This window comes from Pezoporus flaviventris, unplaced genomic scaffold, assembly GCF_033815535.1.
Source record: "Pezoporus flaviventris isolate CSIRO_AGI_PZ_B2104156 unplaced genomic scaffold, CSIRO_AGI_Pfla_v1 ptg000030l, whole genome shotgun sequence".
NCBI lineage: Eukaryota > Metazoa > Chordata > Aves > Psittaciformes > Psittacidae > Pezoporus > Pezoporus flaviventris.
This window is the reverse complement of record NW_026892578.1, coordinates 5,262,700-5,279,909: the sequence shown is the minus strand read 5'-3', so window position 1 is coordinate 5,279,909 and position 17,210 is coordinate 5,262,700. Positions and strand designations below refer to the sequence as shown.

At 40.4% G+C, this 17,210-nt stretch overlaps 2 protein-coding genes across 8 annotated transcripts in view; one reads left to right on the top strand and one right to left on the bottom strand.

The window, feature by feature from the left end:
- Positions 1 to 11,368, top strand: part of PPP2R3B (protein phosphatase 2 regulatory subunit B''beta) — a 48,379-nt gene extending 37,011 nt beyond the window's left edge. For all 3 annotated transcript variants that reach the window (XM_061459794.1, XM_061459795.1, XM_061459796.1), the window contains 8 exons: positions 151 to 237; positions 648 to 804; positions 2,684 to 2,732; positions 3,851 to 3,940; positions 4,406 to 4,581; positions 7,801 to 7,919; positions 8,002 to 8,108; positions 10,208 to 11,368. In XM_061459794.1, the coding sequence (XP_061315778.1) occupies positions 151 to 237; positions 648 to 804; positions 2,684 to 2,732; positions 3,851 to 3,940; positions 4,406 to 4,581; positions 7,801 to 7,919; positions 8,002 to 8,108; positions 10,208 to 10,352 (930 nt within the window). In that variant the 3' untranslated portion in view covers positions 10,353 to 11,368. The remainder of the gene's footprint in view (positions 1 to 150; positions 238 to 647; positions 805 to 2,683; positions 2,733 to 3,850; positions 3,941 to 4,405; positions 4,582 to 7,800; positions 7,920 to 8,001; positions 8,109 to 10,207) is intronic.
- Positions 11,369 to 12,848: 1,480 nt separating this feature from the next.
- LOC133272551 (cohesin subunit SA-2-like) overlaps positions 12,849 to 17,210 on the bottom strand; it is a 57,833-nt gene continuing 53,471 nt past the window's right edge. For 4 of the 5 annotated variants that reach the window (XM_061459786.1, XM_061459788.1, XM_061459787.1 and 1 more), the window contains 3 exons: positions 16,438 to 16,612; positions 15,374 to 15,467; positions 12,849 to 13,861 (listed from right to left, as the gene is read on the bottom strand). In XM_061459786.1, the coding sequence (XP_061315770.1) occupies positions 13,853 to 13,861; positions 15,374 to 15,467; positions 16,438 to 16,612 (278 nt within the window). In that variant the 3' untranslated portion in view covers positions 12,849 to 13,852. Of the gene's footprint in view, positions 13,862 to 15,373; positions 15,468 to 16,437; positions 16,613 to 17,210 lie in introns of those variants that run through there. The other variant, XR_009744466.1, reaches the window with a different exon arrangement.

Here is a 17,210-nt window from a genome sequence, read left to right as displayed (position 1 = left end):
TTGGTAATACGATGTATAAGATAAGCATCAACGTGCTAAGTAATGAGAAGAATAGAAGTAGGGGTAGTAGGTTCCTGTAATACAGCTGAGCTAAGACTGGTCTTTGGGAGGGTGTTTAGTTACCATCTTTCCATTTTCTGTTTCTTACAGGTTATACAGAGAATATTTTATACAGTAAATAGGTCCTGGTCTGGGAAAATAACTTGTAATGAGCTCAGGAAAAGCAACTTTTTGCAGGTACATAATATCTAAAGTTTTGCAAGACAGATGTTTCTACAAGTTTAAAAACTGCATTAACTAAATGCATAAGGGAGTAACATAAGTAGCATTTATTTCTTTTCCAAAAACTAGTGAAGGCTTAATTGTATTAGTTCTCATACACTGTAATATGTCTAAATGTCATCTTTTATCTAGAGCTGTATGTATGTGTTTAGTCTGGTTGACCTTCTCGTTCTTTTGTGGCTGTGTTAGTTTTCTACCTTGTGTTCAATCTTTGCTGGCATGATGCATGGTGTGCACTGTCTCTTAAGATAAAAAATGCTCCATTGAAATAGCATTAGATATTAACTTGGTTATGAGAACTTGGATCATTCAACAAATGTCTTACAATTTTTTTTAATGCGTTCTGTTTATCCTTCTGATAATAGAATGTGGCATTATTGGAAGAGGAAGCTGATATTAACCAGCTGACAGATTACTTCTCATATGAACATTTTTATGTTATCTATTGCAAATTTTGGGAGCTGGATACAGACCATGACCTCTATATCGACCGGAAGGATTTAGCTCGACATAATGATCATGGTATGACAAATGAAGCACCTTTGTTTATATGTATTAAATAACCTGTAAACTTTCAGCTGAGGAAGTGGTTAACTGCCAAAGCTGATGTTCGTGAGTCCAGTATAGCTGATCCTGCTGACTCAGTGAAATAAAGCAGAACAAGTAATCTATGACACTGCTCTGTGTCTTACAATACTAAATCTGAGGAAAATTCTGAATTTGAATTCTAATCTTGGCGAAGAAGTAGAGAAAAAAATCATTGTCTTGATATATTATTAATAGCTGTATTTGGCAGTTTGGGGTTACCTAGGAAACAATCCATTTTACCAGTATTGTTCAAGAATGTGGCTCTTATGACAAGGAATGAAAAGAGTAGAAAAAGGCAAATACATTCAGTTATTCTGCTTATTTTAAAGTTTTGCCAACTCAGTTGCAGTACATCTTGGTTTAATACTATTTAGCAGCTTCACATTTTCTTCATTCTCCCTATCCAATGACTGTGATTTCATAGTCTTGCATACTTGTACCTTGCATGGAACTGTTGGGATTTTTTTGGTTGGCTGGTGGGTTTTTTTAAAGCTTTGTGTCCATTATTATCTTAAAAGTGTACCCTTCACAACTGGAATACTTAAACACAAAATTTTTCTGGTCTGTTATCCCACATTAAAAAGAATAACAACAAATCTGACTGCTCCTGAACCTTGCCCGCTGAAGTCTGACTACACTTTAGGACACTGAAGAAAGAAAACTTCTTTCATTTGAGTGATTGCTCTACTGAGTTAGTATGCTATGGAAGGGAAGCTGAACTGATGCAGTGCTACTTGTGATTTAGTTTTGCATCCTTTAAACCATAGAATACTTGTTAAAGCTTGACAGCTGCTGCTTAATGCGAACTAGACTAAAGAAGAGCATATAATGGATATGATAACCCAACTTTAGTTTTAAACTTCAAGTGTGGGGTTTTTTTGGCATGTCAACAGTAGATAATCTGGTTTTATCAATTCCTTCCTTTTGTACTGTCACCGATCTAAAATTAGGCTAGATGAAACGCTTATATGGAGTAAGAAAATCTTCAAGTATGTAACTGTTGTTAAGGCTGAGCAACTTCAGTGTTTCAAAAGTAGATAGGAAGAAGGAGCAGCACTTACGTCTGAAAAATTGGCTGTCCTACAGTTCTGGGGATAAATGCTAAGTGGGGACTAGCATCCTTACTGGAATAATACAGTGATAGCCTTACCAGTAGTACATAAAGCAGATGAACTATTTGAACGGTTAACGACCTGCTTCAATTTTCAGTATTTCTACAATGCTAAAAAAATATTTCAAAGCTGGAATAATAAGTAATTCTCTTTCTGTGAGAGTGCTGCTTTGAGTACCATCCACAAATTCTTCAGGATAAATCGAATATCCTTTATAGAGGTAGTGCTCAGTTAAGACATGTCTCTGAAATCCCTGAAATGGTTTCAAAATAGAAGCATGGATCAGAACCATGTCAGAAATAGACCCATGTGAGAATCGGTTAGGTATGCTCATTATGTATGAATGTGCCAGTTCTATTGTGGCTCTTTGCCAAGGTCATATAAATGTAATGGCACTGGAAAACATGACTGACTTGTCAAAGAACTGGTAAATGCTGTTGTATTAATCAGCCAATTTTGTCACTTTTATTACACTACTATTTCTGTATCAAGTCTGGATCAAAACTGATTGGTTCTGTCTTTGCTTCGGAGATTTTGTATTGAGGGATCCTCTCCAAGAGGACTTAAAGGGATTAATGAGCACTACACTTGATCTTTCTCACAGATGTGTCTAAGAGGATTCCAGTAACCTTTTCAACTAGACAACACAAAGCAAAAATGACCTGTATATAACTGACATGATTTTAAACCTTTTTTCACAGCAATTTCAAATAGGATGATAGAGCGCATCTTCTCAGGAGCAGTAACAAGGTATTTATTTTGTATGCTGATTTAAATCCAATTTAATGTTTGCTTGTTAAATAGTGTGACATTCCCAGAAAAAGAATACCTTTCCCTTGAAATGGAACTGTGATTTTTCAAGATTTAGCACTGTGGTAGTACTGGAGTGCTCTTGAAACCTTTGGCATAGTCCAAGTTCTTTACTCTCCTTTTGTTATCCATATGAACATTGCCATTGAATGTTGTACAGTTTAGCAGGGATGGGAATGAGGAAGGGAGGAGATGTAGGCATTGTTGCTTTTCCATCCTTCAAATCTGTGAAATTTTCAAATGGAACTGAGCTTTTCAGTACTACTTGAAATGCTTACTGCATCAAATAAGCAAATAAAGTTTCAAAAATGGCCCCCATTTCTGACAGTCATTCTTCATTTTTTCCCACTTGGATTGACTTCCTCTTGTGTATTTATGACATGTTTAGTCATTTTTGAAACATTTTGCTAACACAACATTCACAGATAGAAAGCAACTGAAAAATAAAGCACAAATGAGGGAAATGACACTTGGCAGGTATATGTCTAGAGCTTACTCCTTTTTTGGGGGGATGGGGTGAAGACAAACATGCACCATATTTTTCTAGACATCATGAGGAAATAAAATTGTTTTTAGGAATGAAATATATTATATTTAGCAATTGCCAACCTGTTTTACTAAACAGGTTAGCCACGTGTCGTCAGAACTTACTTGGGTGCTGTGCTCTGTGGTGTGGAAGTATAAAGAGACAATTACATTCTTGCCATGAACACTTCCTAAATGTCTCTTCTGTTAAAAACTTCTGCTATTTAGATTTCTCTTCTATTAACAACTAAGCAGTGGTATTCCTGCCCAGGAAGGAAAGTTCTAAGTCCTTCTGGAAACGTATTGCCTTCCTATTCCACCTGCTCCCTTCTTTACCCTTACTAGTAGAAACAGAACACAGCACACAAGCTCTTATCCTGAATGTCTGTGACAAGTCACCTTACAAAGAGTGCATCATTTAGGAGTAAATAAACTGTTAATAGAACCAAGGAAAATAATCATAGATTTTGGTTAGTAAAAACTAGGTGTTTTAAAATAAATTTTCTCTCCTTTTTTCCTCACTGGCTTTCAAGAGGTAGAAAAGCCCAAAAAGATGGGAAAATTAGCTACGCTGACTTTGTCTGGTTTTTAATATCTGAAGAGGACAAGAAGACACCAACTAGGTAAGACTGAATTTGTATTTTAACAGAAATAAAGACTGACTTTATTGAATGGTTTTCCAGACCTTAAATGGGGACCACTAATGCTCAGCTAGAAATCTAATGGAAGAAGCTAAACTATAAAAACACCATGTGCTTTGGGTGACCTTGCTTGAGCCAAGAGGTTGGACTGGAAGACCCCCAGTGTCCCCCTGGACTTTCTATGTAAAACCACATTTTAGTCCTCTCCTCCTACTCAGTTAACAAGCGTGTTTTCCCATGCAAAAATGTATGTCATGGGAAATACCAGTATCTCTTACCACAGTAGATGGCGTTTATTAACTTTATGTGGCATTATGGAACGTGATCTTATTTCTAGTTTTGCATCTGTGAATAGCATAGCCTTTAAAACAGGCAACATAAATTTGTAACTAATGAAATTTTGTAATAAGTTTGTGTAAACAGTTCTTTGCTATTACTGAATTTCAGCATTGAATACTGGTTTCGCTGCATGGATCTTGATGGGGATGGTGCTTTGTCTATGTATGAATTAGAGTATTTTTATGAAGAACAGTGTGAAAAATTAGATAACATGGCCATAGAACCTCTGCCATTTGAAGACTGCTTGTGCCAGATGCTGGATCTTGTGAAGCCACAATATGAAGGTAATAAAATCCTTTTCCATCTGTAAGTTCTGTTTCTCTGGGTTAGGGTTTAGTGCACCCTTAAGAAAACTCAGTTGGTCGTACAAAGAATACTCCTCTAGGTTGCCTTTTCCCTAAAGTCTGTTAGAGCTTATTGATCAACTGGTCTTCCAACAGTAGGCAAGCATTCATTTTCATACTAAAATCTAATATGCTGCTTTAAAATTTCTTCTAGGCTTTTATTTTGGATTTGTAGCCATGTTTGGTCTTAAATGAAATCTTGTCATAATGTGGATGAGTGATGCTCTGAAGAGCAACTGTTCCATTTGTTTGCCTGTTACTAGTTCCAGTACTCATTTAATTGAGATTTCTTCAGAAGGAACAGGGTTTTTTCTGTCTCTGTAGAGACATGGCATGATGCTCACTTCATATTTGCCCTTCTGAGCTGCTCATTACTAAAAATATTTTTGCATGTCTTGCTAAACACATTGCTGTGGTGTTGGAAGAGTGCTGCATGTTCATGGCCTCTCTCTCTGTACTGTTCCCGATATGTCTCAGGTTGTAGCCATGATGGATTAGTCTTCAGGGATTTGTATCTAAACTTATTATCTCAACACTTGACCACAGTTGGCCTTAATAGCTCTTATTATGGCTGTACTTTCTAATGTGAAATTCAGTGTGTAAAAGAACTTGGAATCCTTGTAGAAACTCTGCATTACAATAAATTTAGAGCTTGCCTATTTGCTCTAAGTATTTGATAGGAGTAGCAACCTCTAATGCATAAACTAACATCTGCTGGTTTTCATTGTAAAAGAAAATTATTGACCATCTTCTTTAATGCTTTTATTTAGCAAATGTGATGTTCTGCTAGTGTTCCACATTTAGATACTTGGAGATGAAGCACTGAAGTTTTTCTACTTGAATGTCGTGTTACCTTGGCTGAGTGTTGAGTAGGGTGGTTCTGTTTACTGTCTGTACAGTTATAGTTAGAAAATCAAATAATAATGGTCTTGCTTATTGCCCACCTTTCTAGTATTAAGAATATTTAAATTACATGAAACTTTATTTTGAAAAGGCAGTTGTCTTATTGAGACATGGGGTGGGGGGTGTTTGCATGCTAAGGGAATTGAGAGAGCTCAAAACTAGAACATAAAGTTTTGTATTCTTATTTAAACCAAGTTAAATGGAGTTGGTAGGTGAAAACACTTTTCTAAAACTTTTTATAGGTTATAAAACCTATACATGAAAAAAGGAGTATTAAGTATATTTTGGCTGGAAGCTTAATCCTGGATAGTGATGGAATGAAGTCTTAGACCAACATTGTATAATGGTTATGGAGTGGGAAGCACTTAAGGTGAAATGAAACAAGCTCTGAGGAACACATCTGCGTTACAGGGTTGCCTCCTGAACTCAGGGGTTCCCTCCCAGTCTTGTACATTATGCTTCTAAAAGGCAGGCATTTTCAGTAGTGTTTCTGTTCTGCACATCAAATGGGACAAGATAGATGTGTCTCTCCTATATCATGAAGATGATAAAAGGAGGCTGTGAAACACAGCCAAGATGAGTTATTTAGGGCAACAAGAATGAAAACCAATTGTGAAGGGTTGATGTTGGGTTTTTTGTTGGTGGTTTTGATTTATTTTTGATTATTTTTTTTTTAAAAAACTGAGTGATGTTTAAAAGGTGGATTAGGAGACAAACTTCAGTTGTTTTCCCAAAACAAAAGCTAGCAGCATAAAACGACATTTCATTCAAGAGGTTTGAAACAAAAGAAGGTACTTTCATACAGTTACGGCTAAACTGTGATACACTTTGCTGCAGGATGCTCTGTGTACCCAAAAGCAAATTCTTTAATTTTTGGAGACCTGAATTATCTCCATTTCAATCTTTTTTTTGGTTTTGGTTTTTTTTTTGGGGGGGGGGGGGTATTGGTTTTGTTGGTTTTTTTTTCTTTGCTGGTCTTTGAGAGACAAGAGCAGGCATCTACATTAGTAGGCATCAACACAAGTGTTAGATGCTTGAGCTCCCATTGCAGTAAATGGAAACTGGAGCACAAATCAGCAAACCAAATATAGGCGTCTAACTTAAATTGGGAGCTTATATAACTAGGATTCAAACCATTTGCTTGGTTGTGGAGAGTTGCTGCCACTTGAGATGGCCCAACACATCAGACATCTGTGTGGTTCTGACAGATACAACACAGGTGCCATGAGGGATTTGTGTCGTTCTGGAGCATCAGCTGTAAGCTACACAGAATACATTAAGGCACTTCACATGGCAGCAGATGTAAGCGTGGCAACCATTTCCAAGTGGGATTCAGCTTTTGCTTCCTCCCTTGTCATTGAGTTATACTTTATTAGAGGCTGGGATAGTCTGCTGAGGAAATACTGTTCTAAGTCTGGTGTTCATTGAACTCTTCCATAACATCTGCTACTAGTCACTCTTTGACTGACAACGGAAGATTGGCCATATTTCGGGTGAATCAATAAAGGGGAGTTTTAAGGATAGTCACCTGTCTTTCCCCTGTATATCTGGTATTTTTCGGTCTTTCTGCTGAAGCTTAACATTCAGCTTTGAAATAATGTTTCTGAGACACCTGACAAATACTTCTAACACTAACACATCCATTGATTTGAGTCTTTAAAGTAGCACTTCAAAAACAACCACCAAACAAACCAAACACATCTGAGCATTTAGCTTTCCTCTCAAACAGTAAATATTGATCAGGCTGGACAAATGTGACAAACTAGGCTCTATGAAAAACTCATCTGTATGAAGCATAGTCACATGCTGTCATCTGTCATACATTTTTCTTTTCAAGTCAGGGAATAGAAAGGACCATTGCCAGAGGATATTCCTCTGGCACTATCCAAGTGCTACCCAGGCACTTCCTGGGAAGAAATAGCAAGCTCATGGAGACTTCCTTATCTTGCAGAAGCTTAGGCAACTGTCTTAAATGATTTTTAGTAGCTGGGCAAGGTAGACTGCATCTCACTCCAACATATTGAAGACAGTAGGATAAAGCTAAAGCAAGTAACTAATCTGAAATATTTAAAAGCTTTGTCCACTTTGAAGGACACATCTCTAGATGTGTCATCTGTTCCCTTCCATCCCATTGCATTTAGCATCAGTGACAAATGCTCTTGAGCATAATGACAACTTAACTTTTGAATAACATTCCTCCACTTTTTGAGAAAGGATAATTTCAGCTCTTAATATCTTTTCTCATAATCTTTACAGGAAAAATTACTCTACATGACTTAAAGCGATGCAAGTTGACAAACGTGTTTTTTGACACTTTTTTCAACATCGAAAAATACCTTGACCATGAACAGAAGGATCAGTTTTCCATGTTGCGGGTGAGTATGAAGCTTTAAAAGTCCTTAGCTACATGCTTAACAATGAATGAGTTTTTGTATAACTTGTGATGTGCTTGTTTAGGATGGTGAAGGGGAAAGCCAAGAGGTCTCTGACTGGGAGAAGTATGCTGCTGAAGAGTATGATATCTTGGTAGCAGAAGAGGCAGCAAGTGACCAGTGGAATGATGGGTAAGAATGTAGCAGGAGGGTTGGTGGGAATCCTCTCTGCTAATGTAGAGCCTAACCATCACTATTGTCCTTGATGCTATTTTTGTAAAATGTTGCTGTTTGTCATGTTCAGCTCTGTGCTCAGTGAGGGAGGAAGAACCTTTCCTGTAACTCAAATATTTACTTGAGAGTTTTAGGCTTTTCTCCCTCTTCTGTTGGTCTGTTTATCAAACAACTGTCATGCATCTCCACCTTCCTCGTGTAAAACGCTGCTGCTGTTGCAATTGTCTAGAATTTGAGTGGTGAGCCCATTTTGCCAATTTTCAGAAACAAAGTTGTGAAATTTGAATGACTTTTTGACTAAATAGGTCTCAGGTTCACCTAAGAGTTGACAGTTAAATGCAGGTTTCCTGGATTCCATTAAGATGCTTTAATTCTGTCTTGCAGCTCTTAAAGTCTCTTACAGCTTTGCTGTGGAACACCCTGAGAACTAGTTCTTCTGTCAGTTAAGATATGTTGAGGGTTTGGATGTATGCTCTGTGCTCTGCAAAAGCTAATCCTTAGTTTAGATTGCCAAGGAAGGATTTCAGCTGTTCCTCTGGCATTCAGTCCTGAGACTGCATGCAGTATCACTGGCAACTGAAACTCACTGGAGGCAAAATACCCTTTGAACATAAGTAGTAAGGGACCTGCATGTCAGGAAGTGAGGTTACTCTGCAGCTCTGATTAAGGGTTTGAAACTGCTGGGCTGTTGTTGGCAAGTGTAGTTTTGTAAAGGTCTAAGATAATGTTTAGGCACAATTTCACTCGCAAGTGTGGATGGGATATAAAGAGCCTCAAGGTGCTTTTACTCAGATTGAGTCATGAACTTGTTGCCTGCAGCTGTTTCTCTGAGCTAAGTCTGTGATAATCAATTATTTCACTTTTATGTGGTTATTGTTTAGACTGAATTATTTTGTGTTTAGGTATTTCTCACACCCCAGGCACCCCAAGATGTCTGCTCTTGGTGAAGATAAAAGCTGCATAGTTTACAGTCAGTATTCTTAGGGTCAGGTCATTACGTTTGCATTAAGAATGTATGCAAGGTGTACCAGAAACTGTGGTTCTGTGGCTTTACACGGAAAGTGGACAAAATTGAAACTAACATACAAAGTGCTTCTCAAGTTAAACTTTATAAAAAAAGTTAAAATTTACCTTCAATATTCAGTTTTCAGTAGGCTTCTAAGAGGACTGGAACACCTAGTTTTCAGGTACTTCCATGAAGTTTGTTCTTCCCCTGGTATGGGCACAGCTTCAGTAATACAGAGAATACATTAAAGGTATTAAAGTAGAATTCTAATAACCCTAAAACTTGATAAAGTACACCTTCATTGTGTAAATGCACTCCTTAAGGAAAACCAGTGTGTTAGCGTAAGGGTAATGTAGGGAGTATGCTGGGGTATGGATGATAAAACATATAGTGTGAAACATCCAGTTCTTATTTATATGAGCCTGGTGTTTGTCAGCTCAAGTGGCTCTCCACCTGTAGGTTGTCTCTGCTTCTGGCATTAGCAGATTTGTCACAGATCTTATAGGGAAAAAACTGACAATTAAGAGGAACGCTGTGTGTGTCCTGTGGAAGCACAGCCTCCAAAACCATGCTTTTTATTTAGTTACTTTCTACATCCCTTGTTGGGTTCGATGCGTAAGCCATAGCTTAACTGTTGACTTTCTGCACAGATGATAAAAGCTCTTATCCCAGTGTTCCTTAAATTTTGCTGCTTTTGTTTCTTTGGGGCATAGATGGTAATGCCTGTTGTCTCCATTAACTACTACTTTGTAATGGGTCAAAGCATTTCAAGTATCATGCACACAACCATACGGAGGATTCGTTCAAGGCCAGGCTGGATGGGGCTTTGGAGCAAAACTTATTATGAGCATTTTAAGTTTGTGTTGTACCAAAACTCCCTTAAAATCCCTTCCTGCACGGAAGGGTTGCAATGCCTGCCCGAGCTGAAGTGACTGCTTCACAATCCAGTGTGAATTTTTCATCTTCTTCCTGCAAGTGCCTTGCCACCGTTCTGACTTTTAGTTGGTTCCTGACACAGGCACTCCTTCATTTTCTCTTTGCCTGCTCCCAGGTATGAAGCAGGACTCAATCCTGCAGACCACCAGAAGGCCAGTGTCCTCAAGTACCAAATGGAAAAAAGACCGTTTTTTGACATGCCTTCCCATCTGGCTGATGTAGATTTGGATGACTACGACTACGAAGAGGACTTTGAGTAGCAGTTACTCATGGTCAGCACATGCAGAAGAGAAGGGACAGTCTGCAGCAGGTCTGCTACATGCCTGTATGTTCAGTGGGGTTTGTTGCCAGGGAGTCAGCTTAGTTTTGTGCTAAAAATATTTAGTCACTACCTTTTAAATAAAAGAAGTGCATTTGTATGGAATGATGATTTTTTTTTATTTATTCAATAGCTTATAGTTTGTAAAATAGATTTAAAGTATTTATTTACAGATGTTGTGTAATTCCTTTTGGAAAGAATAACAATATTTGACTTTAGAGACAAGTAGTCTACTGTTTTTAAGAGAACTCTCTAACTCTCAAAGTTGATGTGTGGTGCACTGACCATCTCCATCCTGCTCCCGTCCTGGTGTGGGATGTGAGGAGACCATTGCCACCAGGCCTGCACTGCAGGTGGCCCCGGGGCAAGGAGGAGGCAGGACTGTGAGCATGCAACTCGGCTCCCACTTACAAGCAGAGTCTGACCTGGCAAGCTGAGCATCTTGGTGCACGACAAGGAAAGCAAATGCCTAAGACACAAGTTGCTTCTCTTCTCTGTGTGGTCCTTGTTTACCCCAACTCTAATTCTGCTTGCCCTTTTAAACTTCAGTCTTTTCATTGATGTTCATTACGAAAGGATTATTTAATGATGAAGTCTGTTTCATACTTGATCTAAAATGAGTGTGTTCATTCATGGAGAAAGGAACCAATTTTTTTAAAATCCTTTGTATAAATGTTACTTGATCAGTGATGTGCACTAATTTGTTGTGGGCATTCAGCGCTTTTGTCTGTCCCCCCCTTTCAGTTGTTTGCTATTGACACATTCCATGGATATTCATCAGTGTCACAGCAGCTTGAAATTGTTGCCTCACTCTTACTGTTAAACAGATTTTGTTGGGGAAAAAAAAGAAGAAAAATGTACAAAAAGATGTAAGTTATTTTTTGGTTGCAGTGTAGATCTGTTGCAATGTTTAAAAATCATGTTTGTATTTTCAAATAAAGATTTTCATATATGTAATTTAATGGTTGTAGTTATTATGTTGACCTGCATACAATTAACGTCTCACTGTTTAAGAAATAGTTAAGACACAAAGGGTTACATGTATGTAGTTGGCTGGAAAATTACACCAGGCTAAGTCTTCCTCACCCAAAAGGTTTTTGCTGAGCAGCTGGATATGGTACAGAGATATCTGCTCCACTCAACTCATCACATTGTCTGATGTAGACACTTAGCAACTGGTGTCTTAAATAATGAAACTCACAGCTAATGTCTGTTAGCGAACCTTACCAGAGGGAAATCGTAGAATCAGCTAGGTTGGAAAACACCTCTAAAATCACCAAGTACAACCTTTACCCCAGAACTGTCAAGACCACCACTAAACCATGTCACTGAACTCAAGATACTTCTAACACTGTGCAAAGGATTCTTAAAAAGAAAACCAGGGGTAATTATTCCAGTTTAATGGTAACTTGTCAATGTCAAATCTCTCCAGGGTTGGTCAAGTACTCTTCACTGCTTGCCTGCGGTTTGGGGTTTTTAACAGAAAGTCACAGACAGCATTTGTGTTAAGCTCTGTTCCCCAGTGTGCTGTGGGCAAGAGTGACCAACTGATTTCCAGAAGCTGATCTTGAACTTCTGTTGCTGTTCTGGAGGTATCGGGGCTGCTGCTCTTCCCTACTCAAAACCCTTGAGTTGGACTTGCCCTGCTGAGAAATGGTCTTCTAAATGAGCACTGTACAGCCTCATCTGACTGTGACACTTCTCCGTTGCACAGAGCTGTGGTACAGGGTAGATCTCTGCTGCAGAGCCTGTAGCTGCTGCTGTGTTTAACAAAGTGACTGCTAAATCCTGCTCTCTTGTATTTGTGATAACCAAGCTCTTTTTTTTCCTAAAGCATATGCGCAGACCAGACCCAGTGGAACAAATCATGGTGTTACCATGGCAGTGCCTTTTCTTGAAACAGGTGAAGGATAAAGATGACTATGCCTCTCCAGGAAGGGCAATTCCCATCCCTCATCTTTGGTTACAAGAATGAAAGCATCTGCATGCTTGATGTGTCCCCAGGTATAACTGTGTGCTTAATCCATCTGTATTCTGCCCACCTGTAAATGCTCAGGCCTCAATCCAGAGATTAAGATGGGGAAGAGAAACATCACTATCACATTCCTGGTTTAGGTCAGGGGGAAGGAATTGCAGGGGAGCCAAGAACAAGGTGATGTGTGTGAAATCAGCACCATGTTGTGCAGTGCCACCTCTCCCTGATGTTCACCTACTGCATGCTTAACTAACCGTGCAAAAATGAACCCTCATGGTTTTACCACTGCCACTTCAGGACAGCTGATAACCACCAGGAGCCATTCATGGCTTTCACTCCCCTGTCCATGAGAGCTCCCATCTCAGTCTGCTTAGTAACAGGGTACACCAGAAGGCCTGCAGCACTGCTGCTGTTCTTCCTCCAGGCTCAGTGGGGGAATAGAACTGGCACATTCAGTACTAATGGCTGGCAATAATTCTGTCATTTATTTTACAGTTACAATCCAAATATATATACATATATATTTAAAAAAAGAAAAAGCTGATTGGATTAATGCAATGTACAATTCCATGGAGTGGTGACAAAGGGGCAGTCAGCACTCCCTAGCCTACTGCCCCTGAAACACTCTTGCATGAAGATCATTGTCAAATCATCACTGAAAAACTCTGTTTGAAGGACCATATTTACAGGCTATTTACATTGTTTTTTCAGGCTTTATATTTCTCAAGTAAATACCACATGATCACTCTGAACCATTTCTTCCAGAGGAAAATACTTGATTAACTGGCCTGCTGTTTCTTTGTTTGTTACTTAGAAGCCTTGATGCAAACCTCCTGGGAACATGTCCCAATCTCCACAGACCACCACCACCACCACCACTGGAATTTAGAAATACTTTCAGGTGATTCGATCCAGGTTTTCCATCACACAAGCAGGAAATAGCACATACAGGTCACCTGCTGTCACCCAGCAGGTTATAGTGCTCGCAGTGGGGCAGGCTCCTTTTTTCCCAGCGTCATGTAGGAGGAAACAACTAGATGTCCATCTTGGTTATCTCAAATGGCAATGAATATACTGTCAGAATGCTGCCACTGAACTGGTTTGAGCAAGTTTGCCTCACCTAGTTTATACAGCCTTTGACTCAATACCCTGATTCTAAGCTTTAGGTTGGGAGTTTCTCCAGGGCAGCGTCAGGGACCAAGATGCAGCTGAGCAATGAATGATGTTCATAACACCCGCAACCTCATAGGTGCAACAGCCAAATTGGTAACACCCACATACAGCAACATGGAGAAACCAACCACAGTGCCAGCACCAGCTTCTGAAGGGAGCCCACAGGCAGTGATTTGGGTTGACACACGTCTCCTGCTGCCTTGGTCAATGCTATCACAACCCCATTTTCAGTTAAACAGTTTGCAGAAAGCAATGGTAGCGTGTTCTCCACTCCCATTTATCCTCTCAGTGTCTTAACTGTCCTATACCAGAAGAAAAAAGAAAGAAGATTAAACCAGTCTCATACTGTGAATAAAAAAATCACATAAGAGAACATAAGGAATCAAAGTATGCAGCATCAAACCTCCTAGCAGCTTGGCCAGAGCAAGGTCTTGGAAAGCATTATGTTTGGCTTCCACAAAAGGAAATAAGCATTTCTATACCACAAGGCGTGCAGAAAAGGCATTAGAGAGAAAGGCCACATACTGGATAAGTATTACATTTTCTGCATGGCTTCAATCTCGGGCCATGGATTAAAATTCTTTTATTACCTATCTTCAATAGGAGCTGCTCCAAGCAGTCCAAACAAACAGTCTACATTTTAACAGGCATATGACTGAAAAAGTCCCTTTTTTCCTTCTAGTCCTCTCTAAACAAAACCCCCACCATTCAAATACAAAAAGGAACCATTTGCTCATCTTCACAGGAAAAACTCATTTACAAACTCCTTGAATAGTGGCTGTTATATTCCAGGTAACCAGAGTCACTGGAAACCAAGGTGTTGCTGACTCAGGGCAAAACCTGTCTGCAAGACACCGGGTGTACATTCCATGAGAAGTTCAGAGAGCAAGGGGACACACAGGAGAGAAACCTAAAGGAACCGCTCAGCCCCTCGCAAAGGTTGACACAGCAAAGCCTTAGAGGATGGGAGGACTTCGAGTAGCTGCAGCACAGGAAATTTCAGGGCCTCTTTACCCCCGCCTCCCTTTCACCATAGTCACTGCTACAAGACTCCTGGTGTACAACACCATGTTTGAGTCCCTGCAACCCCTTGGTCCAAAGGGAAGCTGCAAGTACCCATTCCAGGGCTGAGCTCAGACCCAGGCAGACAGCTGCAGTCTTGCCAAACTTTTCTGTGACCCCAAAGGCAATCAGTGCCCACCAGACAACCCCCCAGGCTGCGCTGGCTGCCTCTCCAAGCCCACAAGGTTCCACGTGCTTCCCTTCAAATCCGCAGCTGGTCTGGGGACAATTCCAGCCTTGACTGGAAAAGGGCAAGAAACAAGGGAGGCTCCAGCAGGAGCCTTGAGCTGAACAGTGATCAGACACATTCCAACTGCTTCGATCTAAAGAGCACAATGCAAACACCTGCAGACATTCCCTGCAGGCCATGCAGCCGTGCCATCTCCATAATGTGTCAGTAGCATGAAGCAACTGCAGCAAATGGCTCTTAATCAAGAAACTTCAAAGTATGGGTAAAGAGGAAACCAGATCCTCCTCTTAATGCATCTTAAGCTGGAGCTCAGTGTGCTGAAGGATGTCTAGATGCTACAGTAAGAATTGCCTTAAAAATGCAGATCAAGCTGAAGAAGGAGACTGCAGCTAAGAAGGAGACTGCAGCTGCAGCTGGAAAGGGAAGAGGGGAAAATCCCTTTTCTCACCCCCAAAGGGGCCACAAAAGTGCTGCTAGATGGGTATTCATGAGACTCTGAACTCACATTCACCCATCTCAACCACAGCTGTCCTCAGAGATGGAAAAATCAAGCTGAAATTACCTGGTCTGCACCAACCACATCAACATCGACATCTTCAGCTGTGTCCTCTGCTTGACCCTCCTCTGAGACCTCTTCTGTCTTAATCTCATCTTTGCTGGGGGGAAAAAAAAAAAACCAAGTCTTGACAAACTTGCTAACAGAGGCTGCACATTGCACAAGTGTGCTTAAGGCAGAGTAGTTCACATATGAAGATGTGCTGCCGTGATATTCATGTTAAGGTAGGCCAAAGTTTCTGGCCCAGTATTCCCCAAGTACGAAAGAGGTCATGCTCCGAGAAATTGCCAATAAAGCAGTTCAGAAACAAAACATTCATTTAAACAGGGGCTACCTTCTTCATGTTTAATACATTTTTGTTCTATTTTGTGTTCATGAGGTCCATTCAACAAGTGTCCCAAAAACTGGAAAAGCATGTGTCTTCCTGGGATTTGTATTTTGTCTTGTAACCTAACATGGGAAATGACATCTAACATCTCAATAAGTGAAGAGTATTGAAGCAAAATACCCCAACTGAGCATTCTGAGTACTTTAGAGAGTTCAAAAGTAGACTCCAGACTCCCTAATCCTGCAATACCTGTCTTTCACCCAAGTTCTGTGAGGTTTTAACAGCATTCAGACATGCACATCTAGAAGAAAGTCACCAGTTACACAGCGGTTTCCAGCAGATCTGCAGACACAAAAATCCTCTTTCATTTCCAGAGATGCAGAAAACACTCATTGTGCAGCTGCAGCAAACAGCCAGGGAGTAACCAACACCACAGGCCTCTAACTAGGGACAGAGACAGAGAACGGGACAGGGAGCCTTCCTCCTCCCTTGCCTTTTTTTTCCTTCACACTCGATATTGTCCAAAAACGTTCGGAAGCCCTGGGGGACAATCAGGCTAAAGCAGTAAATGTAAATACTGGACTGAGGAAACAAAAACCCCAACCTGTCTGTGGGACACAGCCCGTAAGACAGACAGGAGGGACACACACCCTGAAAGCATTACAAAGAGCAGAAGCAGAGGTGGATAGAGACCCCAAGTGTCAGTACAAGTGAAGGTGCTTTTAAGACATAACAGTCTCACCAGTATCTTCCACGCAGTCCTCCTGGACAGAGGAATGGCAAGTGTTCCTGCAAGTGCACCTCTTGGGATTTCAACCTCTTCCTGCTCTTGCCGGCTGCAGAGGCAAGCTGGGAAGCACAATGTGGTTCTGGAGCTTTCCTTGTGGCCTCAGTCTGGCTGGTTTCAGGCAAAGACCCTGTAACAGACAGTGAAGAGACTCGTGCTTCAGCCTCCCCTCAGAGGACTCAAGACGGATCTTTCCAACATGCTCCCCACAGCAGTGAAGCAATTGGGCCAGGCTCAAAGGGAGACCTGGAGCAAAGCATTTGCTTCTAAAGGAGCCAGCTAAAAGCCACAAACAAGATAATCCATTTATTTTGCCCACTGGTCATTTTTGCAATCTAGAGGTATGATCTCGGCCCCAGTCCGTAAGTGCTATCAGTATTGTTGAGTTTATATAACCCTCCAGAAAAGAGGGCCTTTGGGACACATAGGAACAAGCCTGATGAAGGCAAGTCACTGAAAAGAACATTTCTGAGAAAGGATGAGAAAGAAACTAAAAGATGCTCTGGGAAAATTGTCCGTCCTCCACACAAAACTGCATGTGTCTACAGCACTTTGCATTTTTACTGGCAATTGTTTCCATAATGGCTTTACTGCATTTAAACAAGTCCCTTCATACCCATGCAGTGAATACCTCATTATGGATTGGAAGTCCATGAGAGCTGCTAAAGCCTGGATGCAGCCCACCTAACTGTAACTCTTTAAGTTAGGAGTATAATTTTACAGGTTCC